The following is a 19,853-nucleotide window of genomic DNA, read 5'->3' on the forward strand; positions in this document are numbered from 1 at the left end:
AAACACTTTTGTTTTTGATACAATTTATTCAATTGTAAGTTGACATAATTTTTTAAAAAGATTTATTTATAGTAGACAGAGTGGGCGCGCAAGCATGAGGGAGGGGCAGAGGGAGAAGCAGACTAGGAGCTAGGCAGGGAGTCCAATGTGGGGCTCCAACCCAGGACCCTGAGATCTTGACCTGAGCTCAAGGCAGCCACTTAAGTGACTGAGCCACTCAGGCCCCATGACATAATTTAAATTTTAATAATAGCAGTACTTAAGGACTGGCTAGCCAAATTCTGAATTTTTTTTGAGAGAGAGCACAAGCGGGCGAGGAGGGAGGCAGAGGGAGAGGGAGAAGCAGGTCCCCACTGAGCAGCGAGCCCCATGCGGGGCTCCAATCGAGGACCCTGGGACCAGGACCCCAGCAGAAGGCAGGCGCCCAACCGACTGAGCCACCCAGAACCCCCAAATTCTGAATTTTTAAGTCTGCTCCCATGAGCTTGTAGGAGCCAGCTCCAGCACACCACTGGCCTGGAACAGTTTCTTTTTCTTTCTTTTTTTTTTAAGATTTTATTTATTGGAGAGAGAGAGCGCGCGAGCACGGTAGAGCACCAGAGAGCGCCAGAGAGCGCAAGCAGGGCGGCAGGGGCCGAGGGAGAAGTAGGCTCCGCTGAGCAGGGAACCCCAGGGGCAGGGCTGGATGCCAGGACCCCTCATGACCTGAGCTAATGGCAGACGCTTAAAGGACTGAGCCGCCCCGGCGCCCCTGGGGGCAGTTTCCTGAGGGAACTACAAGGTAACTTCTGCTAACTTCTACTTCGTGACTCCCACTGAAAGGGAAGATCCTGTTGTGCACTTTTTAGTATTCTCAACAGACAGATGAAGAAACAGAGGCCAGGTGCAGAGTCCCTACAAGGTGTTAGGTTGTGGAGGGGATTTTGAGCTCAGGCCTGTCTCCAAAGCTAGAGATGAACACATCCTTCAAGTGCTATGAGTTCTCTTTTTGAAAAAAAAAAAGCATGACTTACAAGACTTTTAGCTCGGCCCGGGGCTTTAAGGGGGCGGGAGACGAGGGGCACCGGAAAAAGGCAGAGAAGGAGCATTTTAAGCGTATAAATGCACTTAGGAGGCGGAAGGCTCTTTACAAATCAATACCAACCCGATCCCAGGGAAATGTCCGCGGCCCACAAGAAACAGCTCCGAGGGTGCGCTCCCACCTGCCCGAGGGCTTTTTGTCTTCTCCCGGAGGGAGAAGAACTTCATGGTTACACGCCCAGAATTCGGCTGCGCCGGTCGGGAGGGATCGGGGGCGGGGGGTAGGCTGGAGCTGCGGCGGGGAGAGGCGGGGGGCGGCAACCGCGGGCGAGCCGGTGCTGGCCTTCCCGGCCTCCCCACTTTCCCGGCCTCGCTCCCTTTCCCATCCAGCCGGGGCGGGGGGCGTTGCTTAACAGTAGTTGGGCCGGAGGGCCTGGCGCGGGCACAAAGTCTCTCGAGACCTAGGGCCGCCCCCCCCGCCCGCCCGCCCGCCTGCCTGCCTGCCTGCCTGCCTGCCTGCCTCACGCCGCGCCCCTGGGTCACGTGGCCCGTCGGTCACGTGAAGAGCCGGCTAGCGGGCGAGCCCCGCAACTGTGTCTGCGGGAGCCTCGCGCGCCCTCGGAGCCATGCTGCGGAGCTGCGCCTCACGACTGCGCCCGGGGCCCTGCGCGGCCCGTTGGGAGGCACGCCCCCGCCGGCGAGGGGCTCGCGGCCGTCGCCTGTGAGTCCGGGAGCTGGGCGCCGGGAGCGGGCGGCTGGGCCAGGCTGTGTCTGGGGGGAGCCGGTGAGGATGTCCGCGCCGAACTGTAGATCCTCAACTCCCGGACCGCAGAGTAAAAGCTAAGGTCAGCGCCGAACGTCGGTGTTAGCGGGGTCGCCTTCAGTCCTGAGGTCCAAAGGCGGAGAGGGACAGGAAGGGGATACGGGCCTGAAGCAGCGTGCGAGATGCTGGTCTCTGGTCAGCAGGTCGGGGAATATCGCTGCGACTGAGACCAGTTGGGTCGTGGTTTGGGGAAGGTCACACACAGGCACGTTGTGGAGTTAGGGTCTGACCTAGGCAGTACCAATCCTGACTTTTACAGTAGTATGCTCGCGAGAATAGCGGTGTCTCTTCCTAGGGTTTCACCCAGATCACCTCTGCCCAACGGATAACTGTACCACTTTCTCAACTTTAAAGGCTGTTATAAGAGTAAAATGAGGTAACGTTGAACGCGCAGCCTGGCGTTAATACTAAATAAATAATGCTTGTTCTTACATCCCTATGTTTTGCTTCACTGAAATATTCAATTATTATTAATTAAACCCCAACAATATGTAAGACATTGGTCTCTGATGATATAAAGATGAGTAAGAAAACCCTTTCTCTCAAGGAGTTCACAATCTAGTTTGGAAGAAAAGGATGAAATTGCAAAATTAAAACACTATGCTATAATGAAGTTCTAAGGGAACATGGAGGGAACAGTTCTGTACTGAGCAAGAACTGCAAGCTCTTGGACCTTTCTTTTAAAGAATAATGTGTGCAGACTGGTTATTAATCCTATACCATCTTTCACCTTGGAAAGGAAAACGTCCTGTGCGCCTCTCACAACAAAGATAATTTGTTCCTTTAATTATATGTTGATGCCTTGTAATCTGTGTTGAGAATATTTAACAGTAGTACTTAGAGGCTTTGTAAGTCGTCTTTTTTCTGTTCAGTAACTTACTCTTAAAAGGAAATACATTAAAAAGTAGTCAGAACTTTAGTTAACAAGTCCCACTTGAAAAATATATAACCAAAGATAAAGCCCTCTACAGAGGGCTAGAAAAGATAATGATTATCTCTAACATTTATCCCTCAGGTACACAGTCTGTGCTGGGAATTTTTTTTTTATTTTATTTATTCATTTGCGACACAGATACGGAGAGAGAGAGAGCATGAGCAGAGGGAGAAGGGAGAAGCAGGCTCCCCGCAGAGCCAGGGGTGGCCAGGGGGGCTCTCTATCCCAAGAGTTCGGCAGACGCTTAACCATCTGAGCCACCCAGGCGCCCCTGTGCAGGGAATTTACAAGTGCCCTTACATCAAGTATCTGTTAGTTCCTACCCTCTTGAACTGAAACTTTCATTATTTTTTTTCTCACAACATCAAAGTGTTCATCGGAAGTCCTAGGATCTACATGCCTCTAAAATTAAGAGATCCAGGGGCACCTGGGTGACTCAGTTGTTAAGCATTTGCCTTTTGGCTCAGGTCATGTTCCCAGCGTCCTGGGATCAGCCCCACATCGGGCTCCCTGCTCAGCGGGAAGCCTGCTTCTCCCTCTCCCACTCCCCCTGCTTGTGTTCCCTCTCTCGCTATGTCTCTCTCTCTGTCAAATAAATAAAATCTCAAAAAAGGAAAAAAAAAAAAAACCTTTAAAAAAAATAAAATAAAATTATAGATCCACTCCTCTTCCCCCTCCTAACACAAATAGTAACAAAAACCTCCTTTCTTCTTTCCACCCCAGTCTGCAAAGCTACAATTCTGGAATCATCCAAGGCTCTCCTATTTCTGTTTCTCTGTGATCAGTCTCTCTCCACATCCCTTGATCCCAGTATCCTAAAAGTCTCTTAAATCTTTTTTTTTCTTCATTTCTCTCTACCTAGTTCAGCTTCTTTTTTTGTTGTTGAAGATTTTATTTATTTATTTGACAGAGAAAGAGAGCACAAGCCCAGGAAGCAGCAGGCAGAGGAAGAGGGAGAAGCAGGCTCCCCACTGAACAGAGTCCCATGCGGGGCTCAATCCCAGAACCCTGGGATCATGACCTGAGCCGAAGGCAGTTGCTTAACTGACTGAGCCACCCAGGTGCCCTGTACCTAGTTCAGCTTCTAACCATATCTCATCTGGATCTTTGCAACAGTTTTAATGCTTTCCCTGCGATTCTTCTCACCTTTCAATTCATCCTTTACACCAGAGCAAGGTTTCTAAAACCTAAGTTCATGTTACTTCTTTGCTTATAACTCTGTAAGGCTCCCCATAGTGGAAAAAAGTATTTTATCATTTATATACCACCCTCATGGTTTATTTTAAAGACTACCTTTTTTTAATGAGTTTCATCCTAAGGAATAACGTTTGTGAGATCACCAAGTGTGATGTGTTATTTATGTCCTTTGATATTATGTATTTAAAAATACATACGCTGTAGTCCTTGTGCTACCTAAAATCATCTTTCATTTTGGTGTTTGGAAACTTTGACCTAGCAGGTGAAATCTAAGCCCTGTGTTAAGGCCAAAGAGGCTCGATGGTGTGTTCCCCTTCTTCTTTGCCATCCACATCTGGCTGCTACTCTCATTGCACCTTACATCCATGAAGACTGAAATCCTGCAGTTTTTCTCCATCATGTCAAACAGTTGTGTCACCTCTGTGCCTTTGCTTGGTGTAGCCCTTCCATTCTCTCCTTAGTGAGCTTTTTATCCTTTAGAAATCATTCCATCGGTCCTCATCTTTTTTTTTTTTTTAAAGATTTTATTATTTGTCAGAGAAAGAGAGAGAGCACAAGCAGGGGGGGCAGCAGGCAGAGGGAGAAGCAGGCTCCCCACTGAGCAGAGAGCCCAATGTGGGACTCGATCCCAGGACCCTGGGACCATGACCTGAGCCAAAGGCAGATGCTTCACCGACTGAGCCACCCAGGCATCCCAGTCCTCAGCTTTCTGAAGTTTTCCCTGAATGTCACTCCTATGTCTTTTTGTACTTCTGTTATGGTATTTTTCACACCTGAGGCTGCCAGCCCTTGAGGGCAGGGCCCAAGTCTTCTCTGTCTGAACCAGTTCCTGGCACAGAACCAGGCATATAGCAGATTTTAAAAAGTTCACTGCGTTTAGGTGAATCCCACACTTCAAAGTTAAAATCAGGTAGGAGAGCCCATAGCCAAGGGAGTCATTCATCAGGAAGCCTGCTTCTCCCTCTCCCACTCCGCCTGCTTGTGTTCCCTCTCTCGCTGTCTCTCTCTCTCTCTCTCAAATAAGTAAAATCTTTAAACGAAAGTCTTCAATTATCTCTATCACCTTGGTCCATAAAAAGATGCTGTAACTGATCCATCCTAGAGTTGCCTATTTAAATAAGACCTATGGGGCGCCTGGGTGGCTCAGTTGGTTGAGCGACTGCCTTCGGCTCAGGTCATGATCCTGGAGTCCCGGGATCGAGTCCCACATCAGGCTCCCTGCTCGGCAGGGAGTCTGCTTCTCCCTCTGACCCTCTTCCCTCTCGTGCTCTCTATCTCTCATTCTCTCTCTCTCGAATAAATAAATAAAATCTTTAAAAATAAATAAATAAATAAATAAATAAATAAGACCTATGGATGAGCCAAATCCTATACATTCTGTTCTACCTCTCAACTGACATGTATTGCTCAGTGCATATTTATCTGTGACTACTTGTGTTTATTTCCAGAATTCATGTACTTTAAAGCCACGTGATTGAGACTGGATTTTAAGGAAATAATCCAAAATAGAGAAAAGGCTATATTCATTATTTTCCAATGAACATTTTTATTTAAAGCAGCAAAAGATTAGAAACACTTTAAATGCCTAACTTAACTGGTTAAGTAAATTATAGTAAATGAGTCTAAAGGACTATTTTTCTGCTGTTGAAAATGGTGATAATTGAGATTAAGGACATGAAAAAGTGGGCACTAAATTTTAAGTGGTGAGGCAGGAAGAAAAATACATTTCTTACTGAAATTACAAGTGTATTAAGAAAGATTACATTTAGGGGCACCTGGGTGACTCAGTTGATTAAGCAACCAACTCTTGATTTCAGGTCAAGATCTCAGGGTCATGCTCTGTGTCAGGCTCCATGCTCAGCTCAGCGGACGGTCTGCTTGAGATTCTCTCTCCCTCCTCCCCATCTGCTCCTCCCCTGTCAGCACACCTGCTCTCTCTCCTAAATAAATGAAAGATCACATTTAAGAAAAGTTGGTAGAAAGACATCAACATTTATCATTGTTTGCCTTAACATGGAGAGGTAATGGATGGATTTTAAAAATGGTTTTATTTTTGAGAGAGAGCGCGTGCCCATGAGCATGAGTTGGGGGGGAAGGGCAGAGGGAGCCTGCTTCGGCTGGATGGGATCATGACCTGAGCCGAACGCAGACACTTAGCCACCTAAGCCACCCAGGCACCCATAAATTGTTTTTTCTTTTCTTTCCCAAATTTTCTGAACTGGGTTCTAAAGAGATAGCGAATCCAGAACCATAGGAAAAAAACAAAGGTACAAATCCTGGGCTGGGGGGTAGAGTAGTCTCGACCCTGCTCACATTTCCCCTCATGAAGTTGATACTTCCTTCTGTTCAGTCAAGGAGTTAATTCTGTGGAGTTTTTGAGACAGGCTGCCTATATTCGCAACCATCAGGCCAGAATCAGAGCTGGCCAGATCAGAGCCAGCTGAGGTGTCAGCATGTCAGTGGAAGGCTGGTTGGCTGGTTCTTCCATCACAGCACAGCCTTGCTGTTTTGATATCGGGGTGTGGTCCATGATGAGGGAACAAAAGGCTGGCTGAAGACGGAGCATAAGCTGACACCCTGCAACCTACCCCCACCCCCCACTTCTGGTGGGACATGGACATGTGTGACATTCTCCCAGGAATCTCCCAACTATCTTAATGTTAATGCCTTGGTAGAAGGGAAAAACAACTTTGACAATGGCAAGGCCTCCAGTATCTTGTAGGTCCTCTTTAGCACGTGAAAGTTCTTTTGAAACCTCCCTTTTTCCTTAACCTCCCTCAACCCAGTAGTATATAATCAGCCACCCCTCACAACCCCAGTGCAGCAGCTCTTTCTGCTTACGGCTCCTGTCCCCGTGCTTTAATATAAAATCACCTTTTTGCACCATAGACTTCTCAAGAATTCTTTCTTGGCCATCGGCTTTGAACCCTAATAACGTCTTTCCTACATCAGTCCAAGTGTAGATACATTGAATCTGAATTGACAAGGGTGACTGGAAGTGGAATGCCATAGAGTTGATAGCTTCTGTGATCTTAAATATTCCAAGATTTCTGCTGAAGCCAAAAAAAAAAAAAGATCCCCCCCAAAAAAAAGTTTTTTCCTTTCCAGTGCCTATGGCCATTTGCTTTGTCCTCCTTGGTAAGTCACCCTTTGTCCCCCTCCAGGGCCTCTGCACCATTCCACTTGCTGCCTGGTCACATGAGTGGTAGCATTGCTCAGTGCTACAGAGAAATAGCATGGGTGGAAGCCATGGTTACTGTGACACCAAGCACCTGTCCCGCCCCAACCGCCTCCTCCTCCTTATATTCTCTTTCTTGGTAATTGGCTCTGTCACTCACTGTGTTGCATAATTCAGAAACCTGGGGTTGGTGTTTGTATTTTTACTCTTCCCTTACTCCTTATCTGCTTCATGCAGTCATAATTTTCACTTGGGTTACCTCTAAAAGCCTCGGCACAGGGTCCTCACATCCAGTCTTGGTCCCTCCCACTATCTTTCTTATGATGGCCAGATCAGATCTTGTCGTTTCCCTATTGAAATCCCTCTGGGAACAACTGCAGATACAGACCAGTTCAGGCCAACTAGCTTAGTATGGAAGTTCTCCCAGCCAAGCCCTTGTCTGCATCTCTGTAGTCATCTGCTCTTCCCCTTGCACTGAAACAAAGCCAAGCTTCTTTTAGGCCTTAGTTTCATCATCTGTAAAACGGGGATAATAATTAGTACCTACTTCTTAAGTATTTCATAAATGTGGTTGTTATGAGGCCCCATAAAACTGTCGTGCCTCCTTGCTTTTGCGTATACCTACAATACCCTTTCTAGCTGGCTAATTTCTGCTTGTTCAGTTGATGTGAGAAACAAAGAAGAAAAATTAGTAAATTTCCTTACTGCCTACAGCCCATTGACAAGTCCTTGAAACAGGCAAAGTGACATACTCCTCTAGGAACTCAGCTGCCTCCATGTTAATACTTTGCCTTTGGGCAAAAGGAGATCTTAGCCCGCCCCCCTGGATCCTGTAAGTCTACTTTAACATCTAAAAATTCCGTTGGAAACTTCCTTTTATCTCTACCCCCACCAGCTACATGTTGGCAATCATCCCCCAAGCATATGACCTACTGATACACATCTGAAGGGTCTCATGATTCAGGTTTTATTAGACAGTAATAAATGACCTTTTCCCAGCAATAGCTAGCCCCCTCAAGATCCTGGAAACCTTGATTCCAAAATTCCTTAGAGACTTACCCTATCCCTAACCCCTTCCCAACTTGAAGGTATATAATCACCACCCCTCACGACTCCATTGCAGCTCTTTCTGCCCATGGTGCTGTTCCCGTCCTCTAATAAAACCACTTTTTGCACTTGGAGACGGCTCAAGAATTCTTTCTTGGCCATTGGCTTCGAACCCTAACATCTTCCCTACATCAAAATCAAGATTCAGGTCAAAGAACTCCTCCCTGAACCCCCCCTTACCCCCTGTCTAAACACCTCTCCCCTGTGCTCTGGCTCCTGCATACCCCACTGGTAACACTTTTTACATGGAGGAAAATGTGTGTCCTTCATCTGTTTATCTCCAGTTCCTGGCTCACCTGTGCTTGATTAAGGTGTTTTGTTTGGTTTTGTTTTAAAAGAAAGGAATCCACAGACCTGAGCTTAATTCTTCTCTGCTAGTAGCTAGTTGGGTGACATTGAGCAAATCACTTACCCTCTCTCTCAATCTCTCCTCTCAAGGAGGTTGGATGGGCTGATTCTTAAAATGTGCTTCCACTCCGAAATGACCAACTTCTGGAAGAGGCAGCAAGATAGTCTCAGAAAATAGAGTATGTTACAAGATAGGGTTCACTCTCCATTCTTCTTTTTCTCCTCTCTTTCTTTTAGAGGTCATTTTCTTCAGAGGTCATTTATGTGGACCGTTCTCTCCCCAACCCCAGCTGGAGCAAGGACATGAGACTCCTTTTTGACCAGTTCATGAAGAAAACTGAAGATGGCTCTTGGAAACGTTTGCCTTCATATAAATCTGTATCTCCTCAAAGGATTGAAGAGGTCAAAACCTTTTTTCCTGGTAGGAACAACCACTCTCTCATAAAGAATATTTAAATGTCAAATATAAAACAGAAAATATCGAGGCATTGGTTACTGATCTGGAAATGTTGGGGCCTGGACCCAATGGCCAGGAAAGAATTCTCGAGATGTCTTTGCAAAAAGGTGGTTTTATTAAAGCACCGGGACAGGACCCTTGGGCCGAAAAGAGCTGCACTGGGATTGTGAGGAGCAATTGATCATACACTTTGGGGTTGGGGGAAGAGAAGACCAAGGGAAGTTTCCAAAAGTCTTTCATATGCTAAAGATGACTCACTGATCCTGGAAGCCTGGCTATTGTCAAGCTAAAGTTGTTTTTCCCTCTAGCAAAACATTAAGACCCTTGGGAGTTTCCTGGAGGAATGTCCCGCTCTGTCTGCCTCAAGTTATTTGTCAATTGGCTGCAGGATATAAGGAAATTATTTTTAACTACATTTCCTTCTGCCTTTATTCCCCACATCAGTTACCATTTGAAGAGGGAAGGATGTAAGTAATGCAGGGGTTTCTTTACTCTCTATTGTTTTTGTTTGTTTTCTAAGTAGGCTCCATGCCCAACCCGTCTGCTGTTCCTCAAAATAATCTTGATGCCAAAGAGCTGTATTTTGGGTTGGCGCATTCTGCTGTCCTTCATTCCCGTCTTTGAAGCGTCCCCAAGAAGTTTCATGTCTTTGAACGAGTCTATTAGTCCTGAGAATACATTAGACTAAACAGTTGTGTCTCATTTCAGGAGGTGGTATTTATTGCAGGGGGGCTCTACATTGCATGAGCAGTCATCTATTTAATAAGAGGCGTTTTTTTATGGAAACAAAAGAAAACGGTTAATAGTCGGAACAAACCGTAAACTCTGTTTTTGAGTCCAGAGGACAGTCAAGAAGATTTCTAGATATTGGGCTTAGAGCATCTCAGATGGAGTGAGGGCCCTGCCAAGAAACAAAATTCAGCCGAGCAAATTTGAAGATCTAATTGGCTTTATTAAACGATTCATGAATCGGGCAGCATCCCATCTGGCAAGTAGAGAGGGTCTCCCAAGAGCTGTACAAAATGGAAGGTTTTTATAAGAAGGAGGGTGGGGCAAGGAGTTAATAGCAAAAGAAAAGGATTCCAGGCAAGGTCACTATCACTTGGGGGAAAGGGCAGGGGGTCTTATCATGCAGATGACCTCATTTGCCTTTGGGGATGGAGAGGGCCTAGGTAACAGATTACCATTGGTGATGACCAGAAAATTCCTGACTGACTCAGTTAAAACTTTCCTGGGGGAGGCTGACACTGCAGTTAGGTTAGATATTAAACCCCAGTTTGGGGGCACCTGGGTGGCTCAGATGGTTAAGCAGCTGCTTTCCGGTCAGGGCTCCCTGCTGAGCAGGGAACCTGCTTCTCCCTCTCTCCCTCTGCCTGCCGCTCCCCCTGCTTGTGCTCTCTCGCTGTCTGTCAAATAAATAAATATAAACCCCCGTTTGTTGACTCGGCCTAAGTGACACTGATGTGGGAAACAAAGGCAAAAGGAAAAATTAAGACCAAGATTGTGACTTGTTTTACAAACAAATTAGTCTTAATTTGGCTATTTCTGGAAATGAGAGTGATTACAGTGAGAAAAATGTTTCAGTAACCCACCTTTGCAGATGTTAAATTCTAGTTCTCATTGTCTTTGAATGTTTGTTGTTTGCCTAAGCTAGACAACGTGAGGTAAACTTCAGAGAAATTGCCACAATAGCTCATGTATAGACAGTCTTTGTGCTTGTCAGAGGTTCCTGGTGTCAAAGCAGCCCAAGGAGCCCCTTGAATGAAATTGCTATGATCACCGCCATGCCATTAAAGTCCCAGTAGGAGGGATGCTCGCATCCCCCAGCTTCCCTATCGAATCCTAGACTGTAAAATGGGTGCCAGCATGTGGACCGAGATACCATACCTTGCCTTGCCCTGAAGAACCCCCCATTTTTAACCCATGGAAAACATTAGGAAAGTTTTTACAAGGGGAAATTGCCCCTGTAGTTTTTTGTAAGTGGAGGACATTGACAGAAGATTGGAGATAAAAATTCATCATGGTCTAAGCGACATTCCAACACATGTAGTCTTTACAGCCAACTTCTCTAGGAAATGGTCCCAGTTGGGCTTTGATTCAGTTGGGTACTGGTTTCAGCCGGTTCCAAGTGGAAGTCTCGTGGCCAGAGATTACTAGACCAGAGATGTGAACATCACATTAAACCAGTGAGGAGGAAACCTCACATGGGAGACTTAAGATTGGCAGCTGTGCTAGCAACTTAGGTGACTGTCCCGTGCCCAAAAAAGACAACTTTGTATAAGGACAGGAATAAAGAGAGGGCATCAAGTTTCTGGGTCTTACTACCATTCCGGCTAGGGTACTAACTTCTAGCCAAAAGGCAGGCTTCTCCTCCCTGTAGAGTAGCCCCAGCCTAAAGGATTGCAGCCTGAGCAGTTGACCTGAAAGTGTTATAAGACCATACTCCATGGGGGCACCTGGGGGGCTTAGATCATTAAGCGTCTGCCTTCGGCTCAGGTCATGATCTCCAGGTCCTGGGATCGAGCCCCATGTTGGGCTCCCTGCTCCGCAGGGAGTCTTCTTCCTCTTCCTCTCCCCACTGCTCCTGCTCGCACGCTCGCTCGCTCTCTTTCTCTCTCTCAAATGAATAAATAAAAAATTCTTGAAAAAAATAAATAAAAATTATTTAAAAAAGACCATACTCCATGAAAAGCTCCTGATATGTATGAGAGTAAAGGAAGAGAAGAGAAAATACCAAGTTTACAGAGAAGCTCAGAATCCAGATGAAAAGACTGACCCACACGTTCAGGCGCCGAGTGATGTGGCAATGTTGGAGTTGGGAGCCAACAGCCCAGAAAGAATTAACGTCTTTGGTGCAAAAAGATGGTTTTATTAACGGACAGGGACAGGCAGAAAGAGCTGCACTGGGGTCATGAGGAGTGGCCCATTATATACTTTCAAGTTGGGAGGGGGTTAGGGATAGCGTAAATCTCTAAGGAATTTTGGAAGCATCGTTTCCAGGACCTTGAGGGGGCTGGCTATTGTTGGGAAAAGGTCATTTATTATTGTCTAATAAAACCTGAGTCATGAGACCTTTCAGATGTAGATTAGTGGGCCATATGTTTAAAGGATGATTGCTAACATGTATCTTGGGGTGGGGAGTAGAGATAATGGAAGTTTTCAAAGGAATTTTTGTGTGTTAGAGTAGACTCACAGGATCCTGAGGGTCAGGCTAAGATTGCCTTTTGCCCTCAGCAAAGTATTAACATAAAGGCAGCTGAGTTCCTAGACGAATATGTCTCTCTGCCTGTTTCAAGGACTTGTAGGCAGTAGGAAATTTAATTTTTTCTTTTGCCTTTGTTTCCCACATCAGGAGCTACTTCACAAAGTAATGGTCTCTTCTCCTGGGTGAGGAAGAGTTATGCCCCTTTGCTTCTAGTAAAGCATTTTATAGGTTTTTTTTTTTAATTAGCTAACCATATAGAGAGGAGCTTATTCTTTAGCTTTGGGTGTATCACTTACATTGGGCGGTTGGTTTTTCCGCTGTCCTACCTAGGGTTGTGGAATAACCTACAGGGAGCCTGTTAGAAGGTAGAGGATGGACAGTAAAGTATCCCCAAGCTAAGAAGGCACTTTGAGACCAGAAAACAAAGCGGGCCACTCCATACAGTTTACACAGAGTTTTATTCAGGGTAACTTATTGACAGAGGGATTCAGGTGGAGGACAGTCCACAGCAGCTGCATAGTTAATTCTCCACGAAATCCAAACCTCAGTCCACAGATTGTATAGGGTGAGGGGAACACAGAAGGTCATTGTAGTGAGATCAGAAGGCTTGCACGCACCTCAGAGGGCTTGCATGCACCTTATTTGACAGCTGGCCTTTAATTAGATCTTGTGGCACCACCTGTGCATCAGGAAAAACTATGTTATCTCTAACAGATTCATGGGAGGCCAAAATAAGCCTCCCCGCCGCGCCCCCCCCCCGCCCCGCCCCGCCATCCTGGCTGGCATTTCTAAGGTATGTAGATTCATCTCCAAGGGACCCAAAACATGTAGCCCCAAGAGAGGTTACTGAGCAAATGTGAACAAGATGGAGGGCCAAAGATGGGGTCAGTATTGTCAGCACAACGCTCCTACAGAACAATTTTAAGAATGTCCAGCTGATGTGGCTTTTATAGCCACAGGGAATGGCGTCTTGTGACTCTTTTTATGACCTGCTGACTTAAGAGTCAACCTAAAAACCAAAATGGCTTTACTGTTGGTCAGCTTCCCTCCTGAGCCTCCGTTCCCTCCTTCCTCAGTTATGTAAAGGTCAAGTTGATGATTAGCTTGGGGTCAATCACAGGTGGGGGTCTTACTGGTCTAGGCAGTCTTTATTGTTTGAAGGGGGTAGTTTTGGTTCCCAAGCAGGATACTTTTCCTGGAGGGCTTTTTGCCTGAGTTATGAGCTGGAAAGAAGAACTTAATCAATTAGAAAGCTTGACATCCAAACGGAGGTAGTTGAAAGCCATCCTTGAGCAGTCTTATTCACTTTCCTGATTTGCAGTTTGAATAGCTCTGGTGATGTCATCAGGTGTGAAATTTCTGAGTAGCCCAACTGCAACAGGTAAGAACGTCGTCCACACATGAGCTCTTAAGAAATTTCTTTTTTTTTTTTTAAAGACTATTTATTTATTTGAGAGAGAGAGAGAGACAGCGAGAGAGGGAACACAAGCAGGGGGAGTGGGAGAGGGAGAAGCAGGCTTCCCGCTTAGCAGGGAGCCCAATGTGGGACTCGATCCCAGGACCCTGGGATCTACCTGAGCCAAAGGCAGATGCTTAATGACTCAGCCACCCAGGCGCCCTGCTCTTATGAAATTTCTGTCAAGTTGTCCAGTTTCAGTTTGCAAGGCTTTAGGGAAAGCAGTTTTGTCCTTAGTGATTCCAAGTCAGAAGGGTGGGAGAAAATTGGAAATGTTTAGAGAGTCATAGTCAGACATTTGAGGAAACTAGAAGAATTAGGATCCAGGTCAGTTTGCAGATAGATAACAACTTCAAAGACAGCAAACAGCACTGGGATCTGATGCCCACAAAGGTGTGCTATGGAAATGTACTTTTTCTCTCTGCAGTCATCCATTTGTATCGGAGATAATCACAATAAGACTAATTTGTTTGCAAAATGAATCTAGTCTCATTAAACATGGCCTGATTATTTACATAAGTATCACAAGAATAGTGATTGGCCACATGGGTTTTTGGGGTTTGCTTTTCTTTTCTTTCTTTTAAGATTTTATTTATTTATTTGAGTGAGAAAGAGTGTGAGTGAGCACAAGCAGGGGGAGCAGCAGAGGGAGAAGGAAAGCAGATTCCCCACTGAGCAGGGGGCTGGATCCCAGGACCCTGGTGAGCTGAAGGCAGATGTTTCACTGACTGAGCCACCCAGGCGTCCCTGGGTTTGCTTTTCATAAGGAATCTCAGACTGGACTTACATTTTATTATTATTATTATATTTGCCAGAGAGCACACAAGCGGGGGAGCGGCAGACAGAGGGAGAAGCAGGCTCCCTGCTGAGAAGGGAGCCTGATGCGGGACTCAATCTGAGGTCTGGGATCATGATCTGAGCCAAAGGCAGCTGCTTAACCAACTGAGCCATCTAGGCATCCCTCAGATTAGACTTTTAAAAGCCACTCAAGGCCAGAAACCAAGCCAAGGAATCACTGTCCTTGCCTGCAATACCTATGAATTTGAGTGGATTCCTCTCTTCTCAGGGCCCCCAAAATATTCTGAACTTCTCAGGCTGCCAGGAAGTGACCGTCTTCACCCACTGTAATGCCAGGAACCCAGTAAGCAAGATGCCAGGCAGTTTTCTGAAGGGGCTTTATTGGCTCCATAAAGTCAGCCTTAGTTCCGTGAGGCTGTTTGGTCTTGTCTGTGCCTGTTACAAGGAACAGATTACCTGCAAATAAATATATTACTATGAAAATAATACTTAATAGCATTTCCAAATTCTGATGAGATGAGGTAAGGGGAAAGATAAATGTTTCAGTTCTGTTTATCTTCATCAGTTCGTTTAGTCCCTTGTAATTGATTCTTGTTTTGCTTGATCTTGGCAGTTTTGTGAATTGAGTTTTCCAGTAGAGTTATGGAAATTCTTAGCTAGTTCAGTGGTATGATTACTTAAAGTTATCAGAAACCTGTGCATATTAAGAGTCCCTTTCTTGAATCTCAGAAGACAAAGCACTTTTTTTGCAAAATCATCAGAGTAAAACTCTAAATGACAAAAAGACTTAAAAAATGGCCATGGTTAAAGATCTGATGAGAGTTCATTCTAGTGCAAATGACAAGGAAATGTGGTTATTTCTGTGGCACAGATTTTAAGATAACTAGAATTATGACTGATAACATTATACCAGGACATAGCAGATTTCTGGGAATTTTACGCGATTTAAATAGTTAAGTATCTCTTCTTCAGAAGATGTACCAGGGAACATGCTGGGAAATCCCACAGTTAGTCTGAGTTAAAAAAAAAAAAAAAAAAAAGACCTGACTTAGACTTTGGTTAGGGGAAGTTTGTCAAATATCAAATGTTTTAGAACACCTTATTAAATAGGTCACTGTGAAACAGCAGTTATTCCTTTAACCAAAGAGATGGTTAAAAGATGTTGGAGGCAAACCAAAAGAGTACTTAGTTATTAAAACATAACAAAAACTTACTTCTGTGAATAGAGAAGACTCAGTTTCTTAAGTAATCAAAGACCTGCAAAAGACAACACAAAGCATAGGAAATGGTGTTGGTAAGATACAAAATCTTTGCTTTCTAGGCAGGTTACTTAAAAGGTAAAAGAAAAAAACCAAAAAACAAACAAACACAAAAAACCCTTCCACAATCTCTTATCAAGAGCAGACCAATAGTCTGAAGACTGTGTCCTTGGGGCGCCTGGATGGCTCAGCCGTTAAGCGTCTGCCTTCGGCTCAGGTCATGATCCCAGGGTCCTGGGATCATGCCCCGCGTTGAGCCCCACATCGGGCTCCCTGCTTGGCGGGAAGCCTGCTTCTCCCCTCTGCCACCCCCCCTGCTGTGTTCCCTCTCAGTGTCTCTCTCTCTGTCAAATAAATAAATAAATAAATAGATAAATAGATAAAATCTTAAAAAAAAAAAAGAAAGAAAACTGTGTTCTTCTAATAGATGAAAGGTGGTTAAATTTTTTTTTTTTTAAAGATTTTACTTATTTATTTGACAGAGACAGCGAGAGAGGGAACACAGCAGGGAGCGTAGGAGAGGGAGAAGCAGGCTTCCCGCCGACAGGGAGCCCAATGCGGGGCTTGATCCTAGGACCCTGGGATCAGGCCCTGAGCCGAAGGCAGACATTTAACGACTGAGCCCCCCACGTGCCCCAAAAGGTGGTTAAATTTTAACTTTGTACAGGCATTCTATTAAAACTTACTTTAAAAACTCTTAAAATAGGGGGACCTGGCTGGCTCAGTTGGTGGAGCATGCGACTCTTGATCTTGGGGGTGTGAGTTAGAGCCCCATGTTGTGTGTAGAGATTGCTTAACAATTAAGTCTTTAAGGGGCGCCTGGGTGGCTCAGTCGTTAAGTGTCTGCCTTCGGCTCAGGTCATGATCCCAGGGTCCTGGGTTTGAGCCCTGCATCAGGCTCCCTGCTCCGCGGGAAGCCTGCTTCTCCCTCTCCCACTGCCCCTGCTTGTGTTCCTTCTCTTGCTGTGTCTCTCTCTGTCAAATAAATAAAATCTTTAAAACAACAACAACAACAACAAAACAATTAAACCTTAAAAAAAAAAAACCCTCATAATAATTTCATTCAGTTCTAGCCACCTTGACCATACAAGGTAAGGTTCTCCCTCTCTCCTCCTCAACTTTATCTACTTAGTTTGTCCTTTATTCTCTTTTCATTCTGAAACAACTAGTTATTCTACTTTAGGACAAATTTACTTTTTTCTACTTAACAAAAATACATCTCCATACTTCATACCTTTTCTTACTAAAAATACATCCTACTCGCTTTGCATAATTGTTTCCCTTATTACTTCTAGTATGTTGAATGACATATATTAGAGTTCTTAACCCATAGAAACCTTAGTTTCTAGTGAAAATGAAGAAGTAAGCAATTATTAACTGTGTCATGCCAGCATTGTGGAGATTGGCAAATTTGTGAATACATTTTTATAATTTCTAGAAGCATACACTTCCCCATAGTACAGTTTTTCAGTGTGGCACAAGACATGTTTACTAACAGACCCCAGTATGTTTAGCTCCTCTGTAATAAGAGGCTACAAGCAAGTAAACTTAGGCTTAATATTTAACAATTAATGTTTCAATATTTTATCTTATTTGGAAATGATCTAGATATTTAATGAATATCCATAACTTAGCAAAATTCTAAGAATATAAGTTACCAAAGAGATTTAAGAAACTATTTTTAGGTAGACATAAAATCTAATTGTTAGTTATAAACGTTTAGCTTACATCTGTTTAATTCATTTATTCTTAGCAGTGTTTACATTATTCATGAGAATTTCATCATCTTAAGTTATTTTTCTTGGTAACAAATTTTTAGAACAGATAACATGAGCTCATTTGACTAGTAAACCAGGTAGAAAAAGTTGTATGTCTGCATTTAGTGCTGACAACTCTGAAAGTGTGTCTGTTTTTCTGGGTTAGTGTTCATTGTTTTAGTAAACCCACAATATTTCTATTTACCAAAGATTACCCAAGTCATGTGAATTTGAAAAACATTTGGGTTAGTCTCTTTATTTCTGAGTTTGTCCTCAAACTTAATTTATATAAGCACTTTTTTTTAAAAGCCAATTAAGTAGAGCTCTTTTTACAGAGTAATTTTGGCAATGCCACCCAGAGGTAGAAAAATATCACACATCTAGAACATATAATATATAGACATACATAAACATACAGACAAATGCAAACAGAAATCTTATACTCAGTAGTTTATAAAAGAACAGTTGAATCCAAATTGTGTTTCAGGCAGATGGAATAAGTTAGGGTTAACCCACTAAGCTAAAGCTTTTTACGAATATTTGTGTAGAAGACTTAAGAATTTTTCATTTGCCCCATTTCCAAATAGCTCCTTTTTCCTTTGCAGCCTCAGAGAGTTGCTTGGGGTCTCTGGGTCCCTAGAGAGCCCCCAGTAGAGGAAAGCGGCCTGCAGCTCAAGTGGCTGTAGGGAGCTGAGGGGCTGAAGTGGGAAGGGAAAATATGTCCAGGGTGAAGGTTTGCACGAGGTAGGAGTTTGAAGCGGGGGACATAGCAAGGATTCAGGGAATTGAATGGAAGATGGAAGGTGACAAAAGGAAGGACAGAAGCAGTAGGAAGAAGAGGTCCCAGAGGAGCTAATCTAGGGAGATCTTAAGTTTCCCAAAGAAGCCAGTTAAGTTCCAAATTGTACTTAGTTAAATCATGCAAACAAGAAAGAGGTGGACAGAGTTGGTGGAGCACATAGTCAACAGGAGTTCAAGAAGGGGGTTTCAGTCAATTGAGAAGTTCCCGTGGGAGGAGCCAGAATCAAATAGAAGAGAGGCCTTTAAAAAAAAAAAGAAACTCCTGGGGCACCTGGATGGCTCAGTTGGTTAAATGTCCCACTTCAGCTCAGGTCGTGATCTCAGGCTTGTGAGATGAGATGGAGCCGTGCATTGGGCTCCCCACTGAGTGTGGAGCCTGCTTAAGATTCTCACTCTCCCTCTGCCCCTCCTCCTCTCGCTGTCTCTCTCTCAAAACAAAACAAAACAAAAACCTATCAGCCTCCAGTGTGGCCAAGTTTTGACTGTACACCTTTTTTAAAAAATTCCTTTCAAATATTTTCTCAGGTTTCAGCTGAAACACACAGTAAATTTTCCTGATATTACTCCTTTTTAAAATATTTTTTCCTTTGTCTTTTAAATCAAAGGCATACCTATCAAGTGACTAAAAACTAAAACCAATAAGCCTTTTATGGCTTAATGACGGACACAAAAAGTGTCCCCAAAGGAGGGGACAAAAGATGCAGCCCTCCCAAAATCCAGAACCACTCCCAAAGGTAACCAAAAGAAAGAAAGACCTATACAACCCCTGAGAGCTGGCAAAAGTTGTCAGGACACTAGCCACATACAGTTCGCATTTCTGTCTGGCCACATTTTGGGGCCCCCAACCTGACAGTTGGGCCACCCGCACACGTAAGAACCGACAACCTATATGCCCCAGCAGGCAGAAATGCAGCCCAAGTTCTCAGAACACAAAACAAGACAAACAAAAGTAATAACTGTCCACAGGAGGGAAAGGATTGTTAGCCAGTGGGTACCTGAAAGCAAATCCAGGATCCACAGTTAAAAGAATTACATGTGTTTTTCTCCTGCCAGGCTGAATTTGGAAAGGGTGGGACAACATAAAATTTTACCTTCCTCTCTTGTCCAGGCACTACAGATGAAGATCCGGCAGAACAGACTTGGGTAAGAATTCTTACCCTTGGCTGGCTTCTGCCTGTTTTCCCAGGATCCCATCTGTAGGCTCTGGAACAAGTGGTGGTGTCTCAGCAGGTACTTTCTGGGTCACCAGAAACTAGAGGGGAGGAAAATAATTCCAAGTTCTTGGTGGAGACCCTGTAATAAAAGATTAGTAAGAAAAATAAACAAGTTTATTAACGTGTATACCTCATGTATACATAGGAGATAACCAGGGGAAAGGAGTAACTGATGCTGCCCATTGCTTTCTTCACCTCCCTTCTTGGGTCTGGTAGGAGTACAAACCACAGGCCAGCTGTTGTGATTTAAAGGGGGCACATCTGAAAAACTTGGAAAACTTCTGTTTCCAAGTCTGCAT

The 19,853-nt window shown here is 44.4% G+C and overlaps 1 protein-coding gene across 1 annotated transcript in view; it reads left to right on the plus strand.

Moving 5' to 3' along the window:
• The first annotated feature begins 1,600 nt into the window (after positions 1–1,600).
• THEM4 (thioesterase superfamily member 4) overlaps positions 1,601–19,853 on the plus strand; it is a 39,163-nt gene continuing 20,910 nt past the window's right edge. The window contains 3 exon segments of the mRNA XM_028088338.2: positions 1,601–1,674; positions 1,677–1,741; positions 8,845–9,028. Coding sequence (XP_027944139.2) covers positions 1,647–1,674; positions 1,677–1,741; positions 8,845–9,028 — 277 coding nt within the window. The 5' untranslated portion in view covers positions 1,601–1,646.

Source organism: Eumetopias jubatus, unplaced genomic scaffold (genome assembly GCF_037043125.1).
Source record: "Eumetopias jubatus isolate StellerSeaLion01/CBP00866 unplaced genomic scaffold, mEumJub1_p1.0 scaffold_4, whole genome shotgun sequence".
Lineage (NCBI taxonomy): Eukaryota > Metazoa > Chordata > Mammalia > Carnivora > Otariidae > Eumetopias > Eumetopias jubatus.